The 22445-nt window shown below is 43.8% G+C and overlaps 1 protein-coding gene across 1 annotated transcript; it reads left to right on the top strand.

Moving 5' to 3' along the window:
- Positions 1-4618: 4618 nt before the first annotated feature.
- On the top strand, positions 4619-11356 carry LOC125548828 (alpha-glucan phosphorylase, H isozyme-like). The gene is made up of 15 exons (XM_048712364.2): positions 4619-4870; positions 4973-5152; positions 5568-5744; positions 5833-5918; positions 6444-6633; positions 7127-7219; positions 7549-7733; positions 7809-7926; positions 8007-8135; positions 8646-8864; positions 8948-9151; positions 9261-9419; positions 9999-10262; positions 10422-10612; positions 10722-11356. Exons 1-15 carry the CDS (start codon positions 4694-4696, stop codon positions 10846-10848), a joined length of 2499 nt encoding a protein of 832 aa, XP_048568321.2. The 5' UTR covers positions 4619-4693; the 3' UTR covers positions 10849-11356.
- Positions 11357-22445: the final 11089 nt, after the last annotated feature.

The following is a 22445-nucleotide window of genomic DNA, read 5'->3' as shown; positions in this document are numbered from 1 at the left end:
CACCGTGAGATTGAACCCATTACAAAGCACCTCTCCCACTAAAGATAAATCAGTCTAGTTGGCCAAACCAAACAGATAGATCAGAGAGAAATACAAAGCTATAACAATCATGCATAATAAAGTTCAGAAAAGACTCCATTAATATTCATAAATATTTAAACCCACAATTCATTGGATCCCAACAAACACACCACAAAAGAAGATTGCATATGATAGAACTCCAAGAAGATCGAGGAGTACATGGTATTGAAGATCAAAGAGAGAGAAGAAGCCATCTATCTACCAGCTATGGACTCATAGGTCTATGGTAAACTACTCACACATCATCGATAGGGCAGCAAGGATGATGTAGAAGCCCTCCATGATTGATTCTCCCTCTAGTAGAGTACTGGAAAAGGCCTCCAGATGGGATCACGGAAGAACAGAAGCTTGCGACGGCGGAAAACGTGTTTCTGATGGCTCTCTTCTATATTAGGAATATTTGGGAATTTATAGAGGCAGAGTTAGGTCAAGTGGTGCCATGAGGGGCCCACAAGCCTGGGGGCACGTCTAGCGAGCTTGTCGCTCCCTCGTGGCTCTTCTGGTCTTCTCTCGAACTTTGTGGGTCTCTTCCGGTCCAGAAAAAATTAATCGAAAGATTTTTCTCCGTTTGGACTCCGTTTGATATTGATTTTCCAAAAAACCAAAAAACAAGCAAAAAGCAGCAACTAGGACTGGGAACTAGGTTAATAGGTTAGTCCCAGAAAATGATATAAAATTACATATAAGATATCCAATATTAATACTGTAATAGCATGGAACAATCAAAAATTATAGATACGTTGGATACGTATTAGTGGGGTTCGCAGGATCATTCATCGACGGTTCGAGGGACCCCAAGTACGTCTACACCAGCACGATCTTCTTCCACTGCAACTCGGTGACGGTAACGATCATGATCACAATCCGTTATACATCTTCATATTGATCCTGGATGTGCGTAGGTGTGATTTTTTTGTTTTCTACTATGTTCCCCAATACCGAGCACCTTCAACTCCTCTGATCATGAGCTTGTCTCTGGTGGATCCTTCAGGGGGCACCAGCCTGCCAAACATTCAATGAGAGGCTAGTGGAGCTCTCTTATAGCCATGATGGCTGATCGGTGCTTTTAAGGCAGAGCTTGTGTGCCTACGATGGTCTATGCCCTGTCAACACCACTCATGCTGGTACAATACGCCCATTCGATGAAGTTTGAGGTGATAGGGAGTGGCGCTTATCAAAGACATGACTGGTGCCCCCTCCCACCACTTTTGACTCCAGCCACACGGAGTGCGTCATGTCTACATCAACTCTCTGTCGCTGACCGGTGGGACTTGATGAGCTGGTGGCACAAGGTGGAACACGTCCGTAGGAAGGCAGGAACCGCCTCTGGCTGCCACACACTATGGCTGAAACACCCTAAGGGATCCACGTGGGTCGAGCAAGTTGTGTCGGCCATGTGCAACGTATCACGCGCGCTATTGGTTGGCCACTGTGGTGCCCCGATACTATATAAGGGGAGGATGCTACTTGCGAACTGCGTCGGGATTTCCCCTAAGAGAAGAGGATGATACAGTATAATAGAGATAAGTATTTCCCTCAGTTAAGAACCAAGGTTATCAATCCAGTAGGAGAACCAAGCAACACCTCGTTAGCAGCACCTGCACACAAACAACAAATCCTTGCAACCCAACGCGAACAAGGGGTTGTCAATCCCTCAACGGTTATGAGCAAGATTAAATTGTATGGTGTTTGACAGATAGATCGGACAAAAATACAAAATAAAATAAATAAAGTAAAAATGTAGCAAGGTATTTTTGTTTTAATGTATGATAAAAGATAGACCAGGGGGCCATAGTTTTCACTAGAGTCTTCTCTCTTGAAAATAGCATACGATGGGTAAACAAATTACTGTTGGGCAATTGATAGAAAAGAAAATAATTATGACGATATCCAAGGCAATGATCATATATAGGCATCACGTCCGAGACAAGTAGACGGACTCATGCCTGCATCTACTACTATTACTCCACACATCGACCGCTATCCAACATGCATCTAGAGTATTAAGTTCATAAAGAATGGAGTAACACCTTAAGCAAGATGACATGATGTAGATAAGATAAACTCACGTATGAATAAACCCCATCTTTTTACCCTTAATAGCAACGATACATATGTGTCATGGACCCTTCTATCACTGGGATTGAGCACCGCAAGATCGAACTCATTACAAAGCACCTCTCCCATTGCAAGATAAATCAATCTAGTTGGCCAAACCAAATAGATAGAAGAAGCTATAATAATCATGCATAAAAGATTTCAGAGAAAACTCAAATAATATTCATGGATAGATATGATCATAAACTCACAATTCATCATATCCCAATAAACACACTACAAAAAGTGATTACATCGGATAGAACTCCAAGAACATCGAGGAGAACATTGTATTGAAGATCAAATAGAAAGAAGTCATCTAGCTACTAACTATGGACCTGTAGGTTTGTGGTAAACTACTCACGCATCATCGGAAAGGCAACAAGGATGATGTAGATCCCCTCCGTGATCGAATCCCCCTCCGGCAGAGTGCCGAAAAAGGCCTCCAGATGGGATATCTCGAGAACAGGAACTTCCGACGGCTGAAAAAGTATTCCATGGACTCCTCTGTTGGTTTCCCTATCTTAGAGAATTTATAGGGGCGGAGTTAGGTCAAATGGAGCTACATGGGCCCCACAAGCCAGCAGGACGCGCCCTACCCCCTAGGCGCGCCCTGGTACCTCGTGGGCCACTGCTCCATCTTCTCGCCCCCTCCCAAAGCTTCCAGGGTCTCTTATGTCCAGAAAAAAATCTCCAAAAAGTTTTATGGCATTTGGACTTCGTTTGGTACCGATATTCTTAAAAACCAAAAACAAGCAAAAAAACAACAACTGGCACTGGGCACTAAGTTAATAGGTTAGTCCCAAAAAACGATATATAATTGCTTGTAAGTGTATATAAAACATCCAAGATTGATACTATAGTAGCATGGAACAATCAAAAATTATAGATACGTTGGAGACGTATCAGAGGACCGAGGCCATCTATAGGCATCGAAACCTTGAATGACAGAAGACTAGCTAGATCATATCTAGAACGCATAGTACTTAGAGGCAAAGAGATAGAGCTAGTTCATCATGCTATAAAAGATCATACACATCAAATAGCAAGAACACAACATGACGTAGGTATTACACCTCCACGGTGGCCTAAACCTGGGTAAATGATGGTGCAATACACCGAGGGTGACCCGTGGAGGGGAAGACTAGTAGCAGGCCTACCACGGAGCCCATGCGGGTTGGATGGCTTGATGAAGCCCGACGATAGGAGGGAGCCCTGAGGCCCAAATAGAGCTCAGGGACCATCTTGGCATGCAAGCCAAGATGGCAGCAAGGCAAGATCAGATGAGCTCGCGTGTAAACCCTAGCCCTGCCATCTATATATGGCGGGGCTAGGGGTAGTCATTCCTATGTAGTATAGGGGATCGTGACAGTCTTTGAGGGTAGTATTTCACCCAAAATTATTGATTCGATGCAAGGGGAGCCAAAGAATATTTACGAGCTTAGGAGTTGAATTGCAATTCAACCACACTTGAAGAACTAAATATCTGCAGCAAAGTCTTAGTGGCACAGTAGTATGATAGTTTGATAGCAGTGGTAACAGTAGAAATAGTAACGGTCATAGTAACAGTAACAACTTTGTAGTGATTGTCACAGCAGCAACAATCGTAGTAACTTAGCAAAGATCAATATAAACAAAGCGTAGGCATTGGATCAGTGATGGATATTTATGTTGGATGACGTTCATCATATAACAGTCACAACCTAGAGCGATACACAATAGCTACAATTCATCAATATAATGTAGGCATGTAATACTTATAGAGTCATACGTGCTTATAATAAGAACTTGCATGACATCTATTATTGAGGAATAAAACTGAAAATTGCTTTTGAAGGCCGACCTCCATGGAGGCCTCCATTTGCAAAATTCATATTTTAACATTTTAGAAAATTCTGAAAAAATACAGTTATACATGAAGGCATAATGTACATGTGTGTAAATTTTGAGGACGAAATACGTTGAAATGAGGGTTGTGCAAGGGGTTTTTCAGCACATAATATTATCAATCTTCAAAGTCCATGAATTTGTTTTTTTACAGGTCACATTTCAAGGTATTTCATCCTGAATTTTTACGCATGTATACATTTCATCCTTGTATACTTGCATATATTTTTCAGTTTTTCTAAACCGGAAAGTTTGAATTTTAATTTTTTTCAAAAATTTCGGGCTCCATGGAGCCGGGTCACCAAAACGTCCCACTCGAATAAAACCCACTATTTCACAACAAAAATGAAAATCATCTCGCAAAACAAGAGCCGAAGAAACTGTCAAAGGGGAGCCCAGAAAACAGCTGAGGCGCCCTTCATTTTCTCCTTCTTTTGGCCCTCTACCACTTACTCTAAACTAAAAAAAAAAAATCCTCTGTGTCTCGCCCAAATTTCTCGGATCCGTTTGCTCTCTCCACCCCCACTACAAAAGGGAGCCCCCCGGCCTCCACAGTTCACCGTTCCCATTCGGTGCCCGCCCCGAACTCACCACCTCGCACAGACACACCGCAATTCCCCACCCCACGATGAGCGCGGCGGACAAGGTGAAGCCGGCGGCCAGCCCGGCGGCGCAGGAACCCTCCGCCATCGCCGGCAACATCTCCTATCATGCACAGTACAGCCCCCACTTTTCGCCGCTCGCCTTCGGCCCCGAGCAGGCCTTCTACGCCACCGCCGAGAGCGTCCGCGACCACCTCCTCCAGGTGCGCACGCGCCACCCGTCCTCTCCTAAGAGCCGCTCGCTTCTCACGTCTGTCGTCGCCGGGATGTGAATGTGATCTGTGTTTTTGTGTACGTTTGTGCAGAGATGGAACGACACGTACCTGCATTTCCACAAGACGGATCCCAAGCAGACCTACTACCTGTCCATGGAGTACCTGCAGGGCCGCGCGCTCACCAACGCCGTCGGAAACCTCGGCATCACCGGCGCCTACGCTGACGCCCTGAAGAAGTTCGGCTACGAGCTCGAGGCCATCGCCGGACAGGTGAGCGATCCAAGTGCCTCTCGTCCTAAATTAGAGTGTGCTTCGTTTAATTATGGCTATTTATTTTCGTACTCTTGGGGGTGATATACTGATATTATTTAATTAGTGCTTTGTTTGACTGTGACATTGTCCAATTGAAGCAGTACTACTAAGTTTTGTTTGGCCTTTGTAGAATCGGTTCAGGTTTCTGGTTGGCTGGCTTAGATTTTTTCTGATCCATTATTTTATTTTATTTTTGCGGGTAATTGTGATCCATTATTTAACCAAGCAAAAATGTTTTATAGTATGAGATAATCGCTGTACTATTTTGGATATGAAACCGTAAGTTTTATACAAGAGAACGGTAAGATTTGATTGAAACGTCTGGAGCCTCTTGTCAACAGAAATTGATGGTGTGAATTGTTGTTGAACTCAGGAGAGAGATGCGGCTCTGGGAAATGGTGGCCTTGGCAGGCTTGCATCTTGCTTTTTGGATTCAATGGCTACACTGAACTTGCCTTCTTGGGGCTATGGCCTTCGTTACCGATATGGCCTGTTCAAGCAGCGCATTGCCCAGGAGGGCCAAGAAGAAATCGCTGAAGATTGGCTTGATGTACTATTTCTATATGCTCGTGACATTCTTCACAAACCTTTTTTTATCTAGATCTCGATAATAGCTTTGCTGTTTAATATTTTTTCAGAAGTTTAGCCCATGGGAGATTGTCAGGCATGACGTTGTATACCCAATCAGATTTTTCGGCCATGTCGAGATTTCGCCAGATGGAAAGTAAGCCATAGATGGACACCTGGACAAGTGCTATTGTGATAAAATATTGATTAATAGCTTGAGATGGAGTTTTTTATGACGTGATGCCTTCTAAATTCAAAACGATAGTATGATGCTTCTTTAACTGCATTTCTTTTCCGTGTTTTAATTTACAGATCTATGATTTTTCTGTAGTCCATGCTTGTTTGATCAGATGTTTTGAATATGTATTTTTGTTGGTCCAAAAAATTTGAGCGTGTATGAATGAATGTTCATGCAAGAAACTACATTTGGCGATGCTTTAAACAGAGTTGTTGTACATCAGACTGGATAAAAAAAACTAGATTTGGTGATGCTTTAATCAGACTTCTTGTACATCAGACTGGATCCAGAAAACTAGATTTGGTGATGCTTTAATCAGAGTTCTTGTACATTAGACTGGATCCACTATCACAGACTCACTATTTATTCATTTTATTGGTGTTTATGCCAAGGCCTTTTTGTGTCCCTCTAATTGATACATTTGTTTGCTTTATCATGTGATAGGCGGAAATGGACCGGAGGAGAAGTTCTGAGTGCTTTAGCCTATGATGTGCCAATTCCTGGGTACAAGACAAAAAATGCAATCAGTCTTCGCCTTTGGGATGCAAAAGCAACTGCTGAGGATTTCAACTTATTTCAGTTCAATGATGGCCAGTATGAGTCAGCTGCTCAACTTCACTCGAGGGCACAACAGGTGATATGCAAGTCCTAAACTGAGTCACTCAATTACTCGTATGGGATACATTAGCCGAGACTAAATCAAGTGAGCCTTCCACTTTGTGAATACTGGTCCTGATCGATGGCATCACATACTAAAACTAGTAATTTTATCTTTTATTTAAAGGAAACACATCCAATATAACCTGCCCTATGTGATAACCATGTTTTTCTATAGATTTCCATGCACTAACCATCTCACCAAACAACTCGATGAAAAATAACGCTAACAGGTTATCTATAGTAGTTTTAATATGATTTTCTAGCTCTGACTGATAAGTGAGGTGTTAATCCATATAAGATAAGTTGAAAATTATGTGTGTTTCCTATCTGTTATCTGTTATCTGCTATCTGTTATCAATGCCTATATCAAAACAAGAAGTAACTATTGTATCTTTTTGCTCTGATATCTTCATTTATGAATTTGACAATTAGCTAACTTGATTTAAAATATATTTTATATCCTGTAGATATGTGCTGTTCTCTATCCTGGTGATGCTACAGAAGAAGGAAAGCTTCTGAGATTAAAGCAGCAGTATTTCCTTTGCAGCGCATCACTTCAGGTAATTGTAATGGTTACTATGATAGGAAGCTGCACCTATGTCCAGTTTGTGCTTTTATGTTTGTTTGAGAAATTATGTTACTTCCAACAGAATTCTTACAGTCTCCTTGTATTGTTGCACGCTGCATCAAATTTCCACCATCTTGCATGAGAAAAATGCAAGATCAAGTTTTGTTAAGAAAACTTGTACCACTATTATTATTATCATGACCAGACTTTTCAGTCCCAGTACATTTGAAGTATCCTTTCAGTTACAACGTGGTCTTATTTCGTCTTATCTAAAAAAATATCCTCGGTGATAAATGTTTGACAAGCATAAATTTTTTCCAGGATATTATTTTTAGATTCAAGGAAAGAAAATCTGACAGAGTTTCAGGGAAGTGGAGTGAGTTCCCCTCCAAAGTTGCTGTTCAAATGAATGACACTCACCCCACTCTTGCCATCCCTGAGCTAATGAGGTTGCTTATGGACGTGGAGGGACTTGGTTGGGATGAAGCGTGGGATGTCACAAATAAGTGAGATTTTCACCAATATTAACTTCGCATTATTACCTTTTACATATTTTCTTACAAATATGTCTCATGGTCCAGGACGGTTGCTTACACCAATCATACAGTTCTTCCTGAAGCTCTTGAGAAATGGTCACAGGCTGTAATGAGGAAATTGCTTCCACGTCACATGGAAATTATTGAGGAAATTGACAAGCGGGTAACTGTCAAGCTGCATTTACTCCTTCGGTACACAACAGTTATGGCACAAAATGACAAAGTTGTGCCATTTGCTTGCAGTTTAGAGAAATGGTAATCTCCACCCGCAAGGATATGGAGGGAAAGATCGAATCGATGAGGGTTTTAGATAACAATCCCGAGAAGCCAGTAGTGCGGATGGCGAATTTGTGTGTTGTGGCTGGGCATACGGTATTCTTATTTCATTGCCATATTCTACATCCTGCTATTTCATTTTCATATTCTACAGCCTGTTACTTTAGACCATGACAAGCTTAACGAGTATTATCTTGATCAAGATGGCTTTTCTGTTTGTGAAATTCGTAATGATGAATAAAATCCACTAAGTTAATATTTTCACAGTAGTTTTGTCTCTATACTCGTGGTTTACATTGTCTTCCTTTTTAAGATAATAAAGACATTGTAGTATCCTCCTACTGGACCGTGATTATTTATTTATGTATTTTGCAATTTACTACTATATCTTACTCATTCTCTGAGAAAGCGGTGCTTGGAATCCCATTATTGTACTTGTTTCTTTATGCTAACTTGCTAAGATTTTTTTATTAAAATGTAATTTATGGGCGCTTCAATTAGTTCTGGAGCTGTCTGTTCTGACTTCTTGTTCTACTCCAGCATCAATTTTCCTTTCTGTATCATATGAGGTAGACCATAATGAAGTGTACTAAATTCTTCTGACAGGTGAATGGAGTGGCCGAGTTGCACAGCAACATCTTGAAAGAAGAGCTGTTTGCAGATTATCTCTCTATTTGGCCTAAGAAATTCCAGAACAAAACTAATGGAATTACACCCCGCAGATGGCTCCGTTTTTGCAACCCTGAGTTGAGTGAAATAGTCACTAAATGGCTAAAAACAGATCAGTGGACAAGCAACCTTGATCTTCTCACCGGGCTTCGGAAAGTATGTGTGCATGCTTCTAATCTTCCATCTCTTTTTGTTATTGCCCATCACACTATCACAGTATAACAGAATTTTTTTAATAGTTCGCAGATGATGAAAAACTACATGCTGAGTGGGCAGCAGCCAAGCTGGCCAGCAAAAAGCGCCTAGCCAAGCATGTATTGGATGTGACTGGTGTTACAATTGACCCAAATAGCCTTTTCGATATACAAATTAAACGCATCCACGAATACAAGAGACAGCTGATGAACATTTTGGGAGCTGTGTACAGATACAAGAAGTTAAAGGTTTGGCTTCTTTCTTGGAATTGCCCCTATTCTTATAGCTTTACCATGTCTCCATTAGATGGAAAATATTCAGTATTATGGTCCTGAATAGGCTTATGTATCATGTTAGGAAATGAGCGCAGCAGACAGGCAGAAGGTTACACCGCGCACTGTCATGGTAGGAGGGAAAGCATTTGCAACATACACCAACGCCAAAAGAATAGTGAAATTGGTAAATGATGTTGGTGCTGTGGTGAACAACGATGCTGACGTCAACAAATATCTGAAGGTATCGACTGTACAGCATTCACTTCTTCTTTGGCAATTGTCATCTAATCCTAATATATATAATTCTTGTGGAATGAACATTACTGAAATATTAGAGTGAATTCCATTTTTTACCTTGTAGTTGTACATTTGTGACACATATTACCCTATTTAGCGGAACTTTTATCGAAATGTCAGATTTTGGAGACTTTTAACACGGTTTTACCCCAGTTTTACATTTTGTTTGTTTATGGTCGATAGGATCGGCATGTTGCGTCATTGATTTGTAAAAAAAACTGTAAGGATCTGAGGGCATCATTGGCGATCTTGTCCAAGCTTCTCTTGTCTATCTGTTCCACTCCTTGTGGCCGTCCACATGTTTTTGGATACAGGGCGTCACCTCACACCTTACCTGATGGACACGCATCAAAAAACAAGGGTCCAAAGATTTCAAAAGGGGTATTCTAGACGAATTTTCACTGGAAGGGGTAATTAGTGTCACAAATGTATAAATATGGGGTAAAAAGTGGAATTCACTCGAAATATTAATTTAGCATTCGATTGTGTTTTATGATTTAATACGAGGTTCCTGTTCCTCCAGGTGGTGTTCATTCCAAACTACAATGTATCAGTCGCTGAAGTGCTCATTCCTGGCAGTGAACTGTCACAGCACATCAGTACTGCAGGCATGGAAGCAAGTGGAACAAGTAACATGAAGTTCTCTCTGAATGGCTGTGTTATCATTGGAACTCTCGACGGAGCCAATGTTGAAATTAGAGAAGAAGTGGGGCAAGACAACTTCTTCCTTTTCGGTGCCAAAGCGGATCAGGTTGCTGGTCTGAGGAAGGATAGAGAAAATGGCTTGGTAAGATATCTTCCAGTGGATTGTCTGTTAGTACGTTACAGGCAATATTGCTACATGCAAATAGCTAAATTAGTTTGTGGTGTTGATAGTCTACTGATTCAGTATATATTCTCACTATCAGATGGGCTATTAACTTCTTATTTGTTACACTATGAACAGTTCAAACCAGACCCACGCTTTGAAGAAGCCAAGCAGTTTATCAGGAGTGGTGCCTTCGGCACTTACGACTACACTCCTCTCCTTGATTCCCTTGAAGGGAACACTGGATTTGGGCGTGGCGATTACTTCCTTGTTGGCTATGACTTCCCAAGCTACATTGATGCACAGGCCCGGGTTGATGAAGCCTACAAGTAAGGATACAAACACAATATTCCTTCTATTGGGTCGATTGTTTGAATTCTAGAACTAAATATCATGTCAAGGATTTGCTGAATGTTTTAAGTCATGTTACCATGACAGGGACAAGAAGAAATGGATCAAGATGTCTATCTTGAACACGGCTGGAAGCGGCAAATTCAGCAGTGACCGCACCATCGACCAGTACGCAAAGGATATCTGGGGCATTTCGGCTTGCCCTGTTCCATGAAGAGGAGACCCAACCAGGCAGTGTTGAATGCTGGTGCTTGTCAGTAATAAGGATTTATAACGATCCACGGTGAATAACCCCTGCTTCCGTTGTAGCTGAGAAGAATGAAGCAACGTACGAAGCCTGCTGTGTTGCGTATTCCGCTGCAGTTTTGAGAAGAACAAGCGCCAAAAAGCATGACGGCACGCCGCGCCCATAGGAGAGCCCGTTTTGTTTTTGGTGTTCATTTGGTTAAAGAAATTAAATATGGAGTGAGGTGAAGAGTTGATTGAGTGACAATTTTTGTTTGGTGAAATAGTTTCATGTAGGTCTTTGCATAGTTTGCAAGTCCTTGAATACAAATAAATGTCCACTGTTGGAACATTTCCTTGCCAAAATTGCTCTTTTCTCATTAAAAACTACTTCATCCGTTCACAAATAAGATGTTCCGGATGTTTGAATATAGACTATGTATGGACTGAGATGAGTGAACAAACACATTAAAACGTGTCTATATACATCTGAATCACAAAAAAGTTGGAACATCTTATATTTGTGAACGAATGGAGTACAATTGATACATAATAGTTGAAAGAACATGTGGTGCCCCATGTTTGGTTTTGGTAATTGATGCAATCTCTATGGACTAATGGTTGCCTTTAGTTATATTTGAAGGATTTGTCCATAGGCATTTCTTGAAGTCCATGTGTTGGTTTCAAGGAGTTTATGTGATGACCAAAGTGCTATTCAAGGAACTATCCAAAGATTGGTCATGTAGAAGACATGATACAAGGTTGATCAAGACCAAGTCAAAGAGTGAATCAAGTTGATCAACATACAAAGCGTACAAGATGTATCGAGAGGGATCAAGTGATCCCATGGTATGTGGTGATCGTCATCAAGATTGCAGTGTGCAAATTCAAGTGGAGCATCACGAAGAGATCATGCTTAAAAGCTTGCAGTCCATTGTGAAGATGTTCCGAAGAGTGGCTCACCCATAGTGGAGTATGGGGGAGCAATCTACTAGTCTTCATCGAGCCAACGCAATCAAGAAAGGTGGTACAACTTGAGAAAGTCAAGATCATCATCATCTAGCTTAAGTGGACCATGTGCAAGGCAAAGGTTTGCCCTTGATAGGTTTTCTATTTTACCAGTCTCATGGTGGTAGTTGGGAGACCGGGTTATAGGATCGATTTCCGTACTATCAAGGGGGGCTCTCAATTTAGTAGCTTGATCATATCGTTCGTAGAGAGCTCAAACAATTGCATCCTTGCATCATCTTTCTTGGTTCTTGTTTGCTGTTTCTCTTTGTGAGTTTTGGAGCTTATGGTCATCGTCGTGAAAAGCTCAAGTTCATTGAAAACGGAGTTCATATATGCATCTTCTGTGATGTTTTTGATGTTGGAGTTTTTGTCGGTTCTTCATTCATAGAGGTTTCACATCTCTATATCTTAGGCATACTCCCTCTGCCACTTCTTACTATAACCAGGCGTTGTTGGATAGTATTTGTTGTCGTCCGTCCAACAAGCTTGAGTTTGCTCAATTACGGAGCTCTTTTGCAGAAGTTATGACAGTTCAGGCATTCCTGCATCCATCTATTTTGCTTAGGTATTTTGTTGCTCTCTAGCGGTAGTACTGCTCTAAGCGGTACTACCGGCCAGCCACTATCACTGCAACTTCCGCCTATTTTATTGCCGCTCGACTCATTTTCCTCTCCGCGGTTGTAGGGCATCTGTAAGGGGCGGTAGTACACTTCTCCCTGTATACTGCAACCTCAGCGGTAGTACTGCTGGGGCGAGCGGTAGTACCGCTCCGGCGGCACTGCCGCCTCGGGATGCTTCTCCTGTGCACTACACTCCAGGTACTTCCTCCCAAGCGGTAGTACCGCTTGTGTGCATCTAGTGCACATAACGGTTGGATTTGGGGAGGCCTATAAAAGGGGGTCTTCTTCCCCAATGATTCTAATCTTTTGAGCTCGTGTTTCGCCCCCTTGTTGACCTTCTTCGAGGTTCCTATCTCTCAATCACTCCAATGATTCTTGCTAGTTCTTGAGGGAAAAGAGAGAGGAGATCTAGATCCACATTTCCACCAATAACTTTCTCCTCTATGTGAGGGGAACCCCTTTGTAGGATCGAAAGTATGTCTAGAGGGGGTTATTAGACTACTTGACCAAATAAAAATCTAGCCCTTTCCCAATTTTAAGTCTTGGCGGATTTTAGCAACTTATCACAAGTCAAGCAATCAACCTACACATGAAAATCTAAGAGTATAGCAGCGGAAATGTAAAATCATTGCATATGAAGGTAAAGGGGAGGAGTTTGGAGGGAGCAAACACAATGTAGACACGGAGATTTTTGGCGTGGTTCCAATAGGTGGTGCTATCATACATCCGCGTTGATGGAGACTTCAACCCACGAAGGGTAATGGTTGCGCGAGTCCACGGAGGGCTCCACCCACGAAGGGTCCACAAAGAAGCAACCTTGTCTATCCCACCATGGCCATCACCCACGAAGGACTTGCCTCACTTGGGTAGATCTTCACGAAGTAGGCGATCTCCTTGCCCTTACAAACTCCTTGGTTCAACTCCACAATCTTGATAGAGGCTCCCGAGTGACACCTAACCAATCTAGGAGACACCACTCTCCAAAAGGTAATAGATGGTGTGTTGATGATGAACTCCTCGCTCTTGTGCTTCAAATGATAGTCTCCCCAACACTCAACTCTCTCACACAGATCTGGAAAGCAACTTGGGAAAGGCTAGAGATCAAGATTCTTGTGGTTGGATTGGAATATCTTGGTCTCAACACATGAGTAGGTGGTTCTCTCTCAAAAAATGAATGCTGGAAGTGTAGGCACGTTCTGATGGCTCTCTCCACAAATGGAGGAAGGGTGGAGGGGTATATATATATATCCTCCACACAAAATCTAACTATTACACACACTTTACCAAACTCGGTGGGACCGAATAGTTAAACTCGCTCAAATCGATTTAGTTCAAAATGTGAACGTTAGGATTTTCGGTGGGACCGACATGTTGACTCGGTGGGACCGATTTCATTAGGCTTAGGGCATAACGTAATCTCGGTGAGACCAATCACATGAACTCGATGAGACCGATTTCTGTAATAGGCAAACAGAGAGTTGGTCAGGCAAACTCGGTGGAACCGATCACTCATTTTGGTGGGACCGAAACGTTACGAAAAGGAAACAGAGAGTTTGCATTGCGAACTCGGTGGGACCGATCGCTCATCTCGGTTAGACCGAAACGTTACGAAGGGAAACAGAGAGTTTGAAATCCCATCTCGGTGAGACCGAGCTCCCTATCGGTGAGACCGAACTGATTAGGGTTTCTGGCTATGGCTATGTTAAATGAACTCGGTGGCGCCATATAGATCAAATCGGTGGGGCCAAGTTTGACTTTTGGCTTGGGACATATGCGGATATGAGAAAGTGGTTGAGGGCTTTTGGAGCATATCACTAAGCATTTTGAGCAAGCAAGCCATTAAGCAACACCTCATCCCCTTTTAATAGTATTGAGTTTTCCTATGGACTCAATGTGATCTTGGATCACTAAAATGAAAATGTAGAGTCTTGAGCTTGAGCCAATATGTGTCCTTAGCATTTTGAGGGGTCCACATCTCTAGTCCATGCCATGCAAATCATTGAACTTTCTGAAATGATCATCTTGAAAGAGTATTAGTTCAATGAGCTATATGTTGTTAAGAATTACCAAAACCACTGAGGGATTAATTGCACTTTCAATCTCCCCCTTTTTGGTAATTGATGACAACATATAGATCAAAGCTTCGACAAATGATAATAAGAGTGAAATATATCGTCGCTTTGAGAAGTATGTGATAAGCAAGAGCTCCCTCTAAATTTGTGCATTATTTAAAATTTGCTTTTGAATGTAAATGCACAATCAATTAGGATCATGCGTTACTCTTCCATGTCACATACATCTTGGTGGAGCGCTCAAAATGATAGTAAATGAAATATGCACTCATCACCAAGGCAAAGTGAATGATCATACATGAGAGATAAATAATATCATCATTCAAGCACAAGAATTAACGTATGATATGATCAAACACATGACCATACAAGTATCTCACACACACATAAAGTAGCATCCAAGCAAGCAAGCAAATAAGTATCAAACAAGTAGCAAATAAAAAGAAGCAAATTCTCTCTCCCCGAAGCCTATGAACTATACACTTTCTCCCCCTTTGGCAACAAGTTACCAAAAAAGCTCGAAAATGCATAGTGCTATGCGGCTCTCTAGGCTTGATCTTCGGGAGGTGGTGTGGAGAGGACTCCTAGAACGAATGCATCTGTTGAAGTTGTTGGAGCTGGTGGAATTGCAACGGGAGGGGCTACCGAAGCTGTGCTGCAGGTGCTGACGTAGTAGCTCTTGTGTCTGTCACAGGCACTGCTGCAAATCTTTGTGCCCTAGGAACTCTTTGAAGAGCGTCAGTGGTAGCTTTCCCCTTCCTTTCTTCAGCTTCTTCCTGGAGCTTCTCAACAGCTGTTTGCATTTCTGTCACCTTCAAGTCAAGATCATAGAACTTTGTCTCAATGATCCTATCAGGACTCTCTTGATTCTGAGTCAGGGTGGCCAATCCTTTCTCAATCCTCAGAGTGTCTTGAATAAGATATTCAAGTTGATCTTGCTTTGACTTGAGGAAAACTTGTGAAGCCTCTTCAGCACTTGGCATCTTGGCTGCCTTCTCAGCTTTTGCTTTCTCCCTCTTCTCTTGAGCCTCTACTGATGTGGGATCTTCAGCATCCATGACAACTGTGTTGTCCTCAAAGTCAAGCCTCAATGGAAGGTGTTCTTTATCCAACAAGTATGTGTCTGTGCCCATCTTGGAGTTGATGAGCATCTGGATGTGTGGAGCATACCCATATGATCTCTTCTGGTCTACAGCTGTCCTCTTGATTGTTTCAACAATCAAACTAATCACCTTGAACTTCTGGGGCACATCAAACAATTGAAGCAAATTGATGGAGTGGCCTCTGATCATCCTGTGATCTCCTGACTTGGGCAACAAGGTGTGCCTGAAGATGATGTTAATAGTGGCCAGTCCAGACAACAGATAATATACAGAGCCTAGCTTGTGATTCTCCAAGGCTTTGTCAGGAATCTCCTTGTACATGTTGGCCATGGAGTTGTGATCTTTCTTTCTCTTGGCATAGACATCTATGTCATCCTCAAGCTCTGCAGGGGCACTGATTAGCTTGGCCCATTCAACAATTGTTGATTGGTACCTTGTACCTTCAGACATCCATACAATACTTCCATCGGGATAGAAATGAGTTGTAGAATAGAATTGCATAATGAGCTCATCATTCCACTTGGTCAGTTTCTGACCCACAAAAGTGTCTACTCCATTGAATCTGAAACTTTCATGCACTCCTGGGAAGTGGTTTTCATTATTGTCGATGTATTTCCAGTCTACCCACTTCATGTCACACACTATGGGCTTATTATCCAAAAGAATTGTCTCATAGAAGTCCCGTTGCTCCTTGATGTGAAATCTATAGTCCACATCAGTCCTTCTCCTCACAACATATGGATCTGATTGTCTCCACAATCCGAGACCTGCATCCTTTCTGACTTTCATGTTTTCTGCCACTGGATGATTATCATCATGGTCAGGGATATTTGGCTTTAGCTTCCACTTTGGCTTCATCATATTGTTCTTCTTCAACTTCAGGCACTGGAGCCTTGTTCTTCTCAGCAGCTGGTATGTTTCTTGTGCTCCTCTTTGGTGCAGTCTTGGTGGCTTGAGCAGTAGCTTTGGGGGAAGTCTTGGGCTTTGAAGGGGCAGCCCCATACTTGATGGCATCCCCCATCCGCTTTTGTGCTTTAGGTGCTGGTGCAGCATCCTCTGCTTCCTCTTCCTCGTCAGCTTGAATCATCATTGAGGGTTTGCCTAAAACTCTGGCCATAGTTTTCTTTGCCCTTTCCTTCCTCTTCTTGCCTTCACCAGCAACCTCTTCTTCAGTTGATTTGGAGGCTTCAAGAGTTGAGGGTTTGGCTTTTGAAGTGGGCACTCTCTTGGCAGGAGCCTTCTTGTTTAAACCAGGCCTTGTTGAAGCAGTTGTGCCAAATTCCTTCTTGACAACCTTCTTCTTGGAGCCCAAATTCCTTTGAATCAGAATTTCTCTTTCTCCTATGCCTAGTAGAAGCCTTAGGCAGGTTGCTAGGAGCACTTCTGCTCCCTTCATGATAACTGCCAGAGGGACTAGTGCCCTCACTCAGATTTACCTGCTCCTTAGACTTGTTCTGGCTATCACTTTGATCAGACATGGTTGACACTGCAAACTGAAAGCTAGCCCTGTGAATACTTATAGATGAGATAGAGTGGATGAGCATCACAAAGTGCAGAGATTTTGTAAAACAAATGAGTCACAAACTTAGTTTTAGTTTTCCACATAAAGCATTTCGGAGCTACTGATTTGTTAAACTGGGTGACAACGAAGAAACTTTGGAGTCTAAACTAGTGGAATCGGTCAGACCGAGACACAGTTCGGTGACTCTGAGATTGCTAGGGTTTCACTGAGAGTTGAACTCGGTCACACCGATTTGCAAGTTTCAGTCAGACTGAAAGTTACAAGTGCAATGGCCTAAGCCAAATTGGTGAGAGCGATTTCCACAACTTGGTCGGTTCGAGATGGGTTCAGCGGAAACCTAACCCTAATGTTTTGAATCAAAACTAATCTAAAGGAAGATTTTGCTGGATAGGATGCTCTCATACGTGGTAGGAAACATGGCATTGACTTTGTGCTAAGAATCAGAGGTAAAGATTGCACAAAGGATCGAACTCATACCCTAACTTGGCGATGAGCTTGCTATGGCGGCAACGACGGTGACGGAGACCAGCGGTAGGAGGTCGCTGGCGATGAGAGGACGATCCGGAGACCCGAGTCGGCAGAGCAGGACACGCGCGGGCGAAAAGGTTTCGGAGAAATTTCCAAATTTTGACCCGTCGGTATATATATATATTAACTCTGTCGGTGTGACCGAGTGGAACAACTCAGTGGCACCGAGATGTAGAATCGCAAGCGGTTACTGCAACTCGGTGTGACCGAGTGGTTCTAATCGGTTGCACCGAGATTGAAAACCTAGATCAACTCAGTGAACTCTGTATGACCGAAAAGGATGAATCGGTCAGACCGAAATGCACAGAGAGGTTTTGGAAGTTTAAGTCTATGACGAATCGGTGACTCTGAGTGCTCCTCACCCAGAGGGTTCGAATCTGACTTGATCAAACTTTGTGATGTAGCATGAATAGAGTTTGAGACGAGAAAAGCATAGATAGCTAGAGGAAGTTCTTAGGCATTCTTGTCCATCCATTTGGCAAAATAAGAAGATCCAAACAATCAAAGCAACAAATGGATGTCCTCGAATGGGAAAAATATGCAATCAACATGCTCACACAATGAAATGGAAAATGAAATATGTGGCAAAGCATGCACAAACACTCTAGCATCTATCAAGCAATTGGCAATGATGTCAGGACCCCGATTCCAAGTCACATCGATCTAGTCGGTAACACCTCATATCACATTGCGGCCTCACGCACGGTATCCCCACGGGTGTCGCCTTACCATGGCCCGGGACCGTTTGTGCCTTTTGGCTCACATATATGATAGTGTCTCTAGCATCCATATGACAGAGAACCCGGGCCGACATGGCTAGTCGTGAACCCAAAGTGGCACAGACCTATGGAGACAGGCATACATGAACCACATCGAGCATGTCGGTCATCAGCGAGTGAATCCGGGCTGTAGCACTGGGCTAATAGGACTCCGGGGAACCCGGGCTGTAGCAGGCTAGCCAGGACTTCGAAAGTCACCGCGTGACATTTCCCCGAAGGGACAGACATAGGAACAAAGTGAAACACATGTCGGCCAGTCAAGTGTCCTGAGCAGTAGTGCTGGGCTAGCAGGACTCCGATGAACCGGGCTGTAGCGGACTACTATGGCTCAAGGAGCACTAGACTACATTTCCCCATAAGAGAGGCTGCCAAGGATAAACAACTAGATTGTCGGATCCCACACATACCAAGCATTTCAATCATACACACAATATGCTCGATATGTGCAAATACAACATGGCATCACAACAAAACTCTACAACTCAAGTACTTTATTTAAAGGCTCTAGAGAGCCATAAATAACATGTTCATACAGGTAGGGGTCACATGACCCGACACTCAAGTCATACAAGCATACAAGCACATGCGGAAGCAAATATTCTGAGTACAGACACTAGAAAGAAAGAAGGCTTCTCGGAGCCAGTCTATCTACATAGGGCCCTCCATGGCCAGGATCACCACCTGGGTGGCAAGTCACTCATCGACATCGAGATCTACATAAAACCCATCGGAGGGGCGGTGTTGTCGTCTGAAAACAGTAATTAAGCAAACATGAGTACAAAGGTACTCAGCAAGTCTTACATCAGAACCTACTATACATGCTCATTCTCAAGAAGGTGGTGGAGTTATTGCAGCAAGCCAGCTTTGACTCTTGGCTAAGCTATCCTACAGGACACCACTAGTCAAATAGTTTTCGCACACGAGTCCACTAATCACCAACACAATACTCCACCGGAGATCCTCCCTCGTCATCCTACGAGAGAGCCATCCTCGGTACTCACACTTATCTTGAGTCTTTTAGTAGTATCCATTAACTTGTCTATGAACTGTATAGGCAACCAAGTAGTCCTTTACCGCGGACGCGGCTATTCGAATAGATGATGTTAACCCTGCAGGAGTGTACTTCTTCATACATGCTCTCACCACTTACCGTCGTTTACACGACATGTACTCGGCAACCTTCAAGCGGAAGCCCAACAAGGGTGTCGGCCAGGGACTACCTAAACACTCAAGTCTCTAGTCCAGGTTTATCACCTATCCAGGTTCCATCCGCAGGGAGTCCGGCCGAGGTTTCCACATATGGCCCCGAACAATGTGAACAGGGTTCCCGAGACACCAAATGGGTGACTCGGTACACCGTGCCACGGTGTATCTATCGCAACATAGCCCACCCCTAGGGTCAGCGCTACGCACGGCCGCCAACACGTAACCTACAAACACCAGAAACTAATTGCAATTCCTGGACAGAGTACTAGGGTGATTGAGAAGCCGAGAGGGTCCATTGGTTTCGGGCCCAATGTATGGTAGTAACTGAATCTTAAATCACACATACAGATCTCAGTTCTTATGGACGACCTCAATGAAACAACCCACCATGTACTCCTACATGGCCTCTCATCGATACCTTTACCAAATCATATTCAACACATTCCTCACATTACCGACATAATCATTTCACTCTAGCCCATCACCCAGATGAACCAGACCTGACACAACTCTAAGCATAGCCGGCATAGCAAGGTAGGAAACACATACATGGCTCAATCAACTCCTACACATGCTAGTGGGTTTCATCTAGTTACTGTGGCAATGACAGGTCATGCAGAGGATAAGGGTTCAACTACCGTAGCACACGGTAGTTTGAAACGATGTTGTCTTAATGCAGTAAAAGAGAGCAGAGGTGAGAACATGGGATTGTATCCATATGATCAATGGGGCTGCTTGCCTGATGGAGTGGTAGTAGGGTACTGCCCTTCAGTTGGATACTCGGAGATATCCTCGGAGGCAGGACCTACCACGAAGGACACACAGAACATAATCAACACATGACAATATGCAACAATATGATGCATGCTATGACATGGCAAAATTGTGTGTCCTGCCTAATGCAATGTGAAACAAGATGAAATGGGTCCATTTGAATCAAAGATTCAAATGAGGGTTAAAGTTCTTATGCATAATGAGTGTGTTAGCTTGTTTCACCTAAACAGCAAAGTTAAAGTGGTTTGTCATGCATGAAACCATTACAGATGGATAGATTGAATTTTCTGATCATTTTTCATATATAATTTGTTTGATTTGGAGCTATGGTTGATTTTCTATGATTTTTAGAAGTTTAGGCTATTTTCTGGAATTTCCTATATAAAAAATAAATCCAAAAAATGAATAATTGCGTCAGCACTGCGTCACTGTGACGTCAGCGAGTCAAAGGCGCCAGGGCCAGTCAAACCTGACTGGTGGGCCCCGTCTGTCAGTGTCTCAGCTAACTAACAGAATTAAGTTAGTACTAACTAACTGTCAGTGGGGCCTGGGCCCACATGTCAGTGACCTAAACTAACTAAAATTAGTTAGCACTAATCCTAAACTAATTAATAGTCCGGCCCCACCTGTCATAGGATCAGGGGGGAAGTCAACCTGGTCCACCCAGTCAAGTCCACGGGTCAAACCCGCCGTCGTTTAGCCGTCGGCGAGGCCAGACGCGGCGGAGGGGCTCGGGTTTGCATCTCCGGCGACCAAATCGACGACGGAGAGCAGCTACGTGACGCGGGGAGCGAGCCGCATCGAATGGTGGCAGTGGGTGGAGCTAGGGTGGCCGGAAACATCGCCGGCGACGACCTTGGCGGCCGCCAGAGTTCGGGCGAGGTCGAAACCGAGGCTGCGGGGCACGGCGAGGCGCGTGGAAAGGTGCTACGGGGTTCTTGGGTTGCGGCGAATGCGATGGCGTACTCGGAATCGAGCCAGCATGGCTGTGGCCATGACGGCGACGTGCAGAGGCGGCGGCGCGTGCAGGCGAGCTCGGTGTGGTCACTGTGGTGCACAAGAAGGCAAGCAGGGAGGATGGGGAGGTGCAGCAGCTCACGGCGGTGACGTAGGAGCAGACGACGCGGTTGGGGACGAGCGGATGCGGCGGCGACGGTGATGGGGATCTGTGGCAGTGCTCGGTGGAGTCGAGCTCGAAGAAGACGAAGCAGGGTGCGCGAGCGCTCGGGGCTCGGGCTGCTCGACGGAGAGGACGGTGGCGGAGCTCGTGGACACGGCGGGGTGGTGCGAGGACGAGGTGGACATGAGAACTACGGTGGCGTGGCTGCGGCAGTGTCGGCCATGGCTTCGGGGGAGCGAGGGAGAGAGCAGGGGGAGGAATGAGGTGTCCAGGGGGTCGGGGCAGCGCCGCGGAGGCGTTTCGAGGCATCGCGCGGGCGACGGCAGGCAGGCAGAGAGGTGGCGTGGCGAGCTCCTGTGCTCGCCTCGCTGGCTAGGCGAAGCAGCTGCGTGGAGCGGCTGCTGGGCCGGGCCAGCTAGGTGGGCCGGCTGGTGGGCTTCCAGGTAAGTCTCTGGTCCTTTTTGTTTTCTCTTTTATTTCTTTCCTGCTCTGTGTATTGAAATAGAATAAATACTATTTCATTTCCAAAAACTCTGGAAATATTCAGAGGCACATTTGAGAATATTCTCAACTGCCTAAAAATTCTTCCAAGATTATTTGAGCACTTTAAAATATTTATAGCATTTAAAATGCCCAAATTCAAATACTTATGGCTTGTTCAAAAATCCAGAATGGCTCCATAAATTGCAAGACCATTTTTGGCAGAGGTTTTAGTCAAGACCAAAAATGGTGGGCTTTTATGAAGGGCATTTTGGGTTCATTGAAATTCCAATTGTTGGAAATTAGCATTTTCAGGGGGGGTGTTAGGGTTGATTTGGCCCCATTTCAAGTTTAAAAGAAATTTAAACATG

Source organism: Triticum urartu, chromosome 3A (genome assembly GCF_056163025.1).
Source record: "Triticum urartu cultivar PI428250 chromosome 3A, HENAU_Tu73, whole genome shotgun sequence".
NCBI lineage: Eukaryota > Viridiplantae > Streptophyta > Magnoliopsida > Poales > Poaceae > Triticum > Triticum urartu.
Note: the sequence above shows the minus strand (reverse complement) of the source record. Positions and strands in the feature narration are given on the sequence as shown.

Bases quoted from the DNA above. Each gene is read 5' to 3' on its own strand.
- LOC125548828 (XM_048712364.2), top strand. From the start codon at position 4,694: ATGAGCGCGGCGGACAAGGTGAAGCCGGCGGCCAGCCCGGCGGCGCAG. The intron at 6,634-7,126 runs GTGATATGCAAG...TATATCCTGTAG, and splicing joins TTCACTCGAGGGCACAACAG to ATATGTGCTGTTCTCTATCC. The intron at 9,152-9,260 runs GTTTGGCTTCTT...GTATCATGTTAG, and splicing joins ACAGATACAAGAAGTTAAAG to GAAATGAGCGCAGCAGACAG.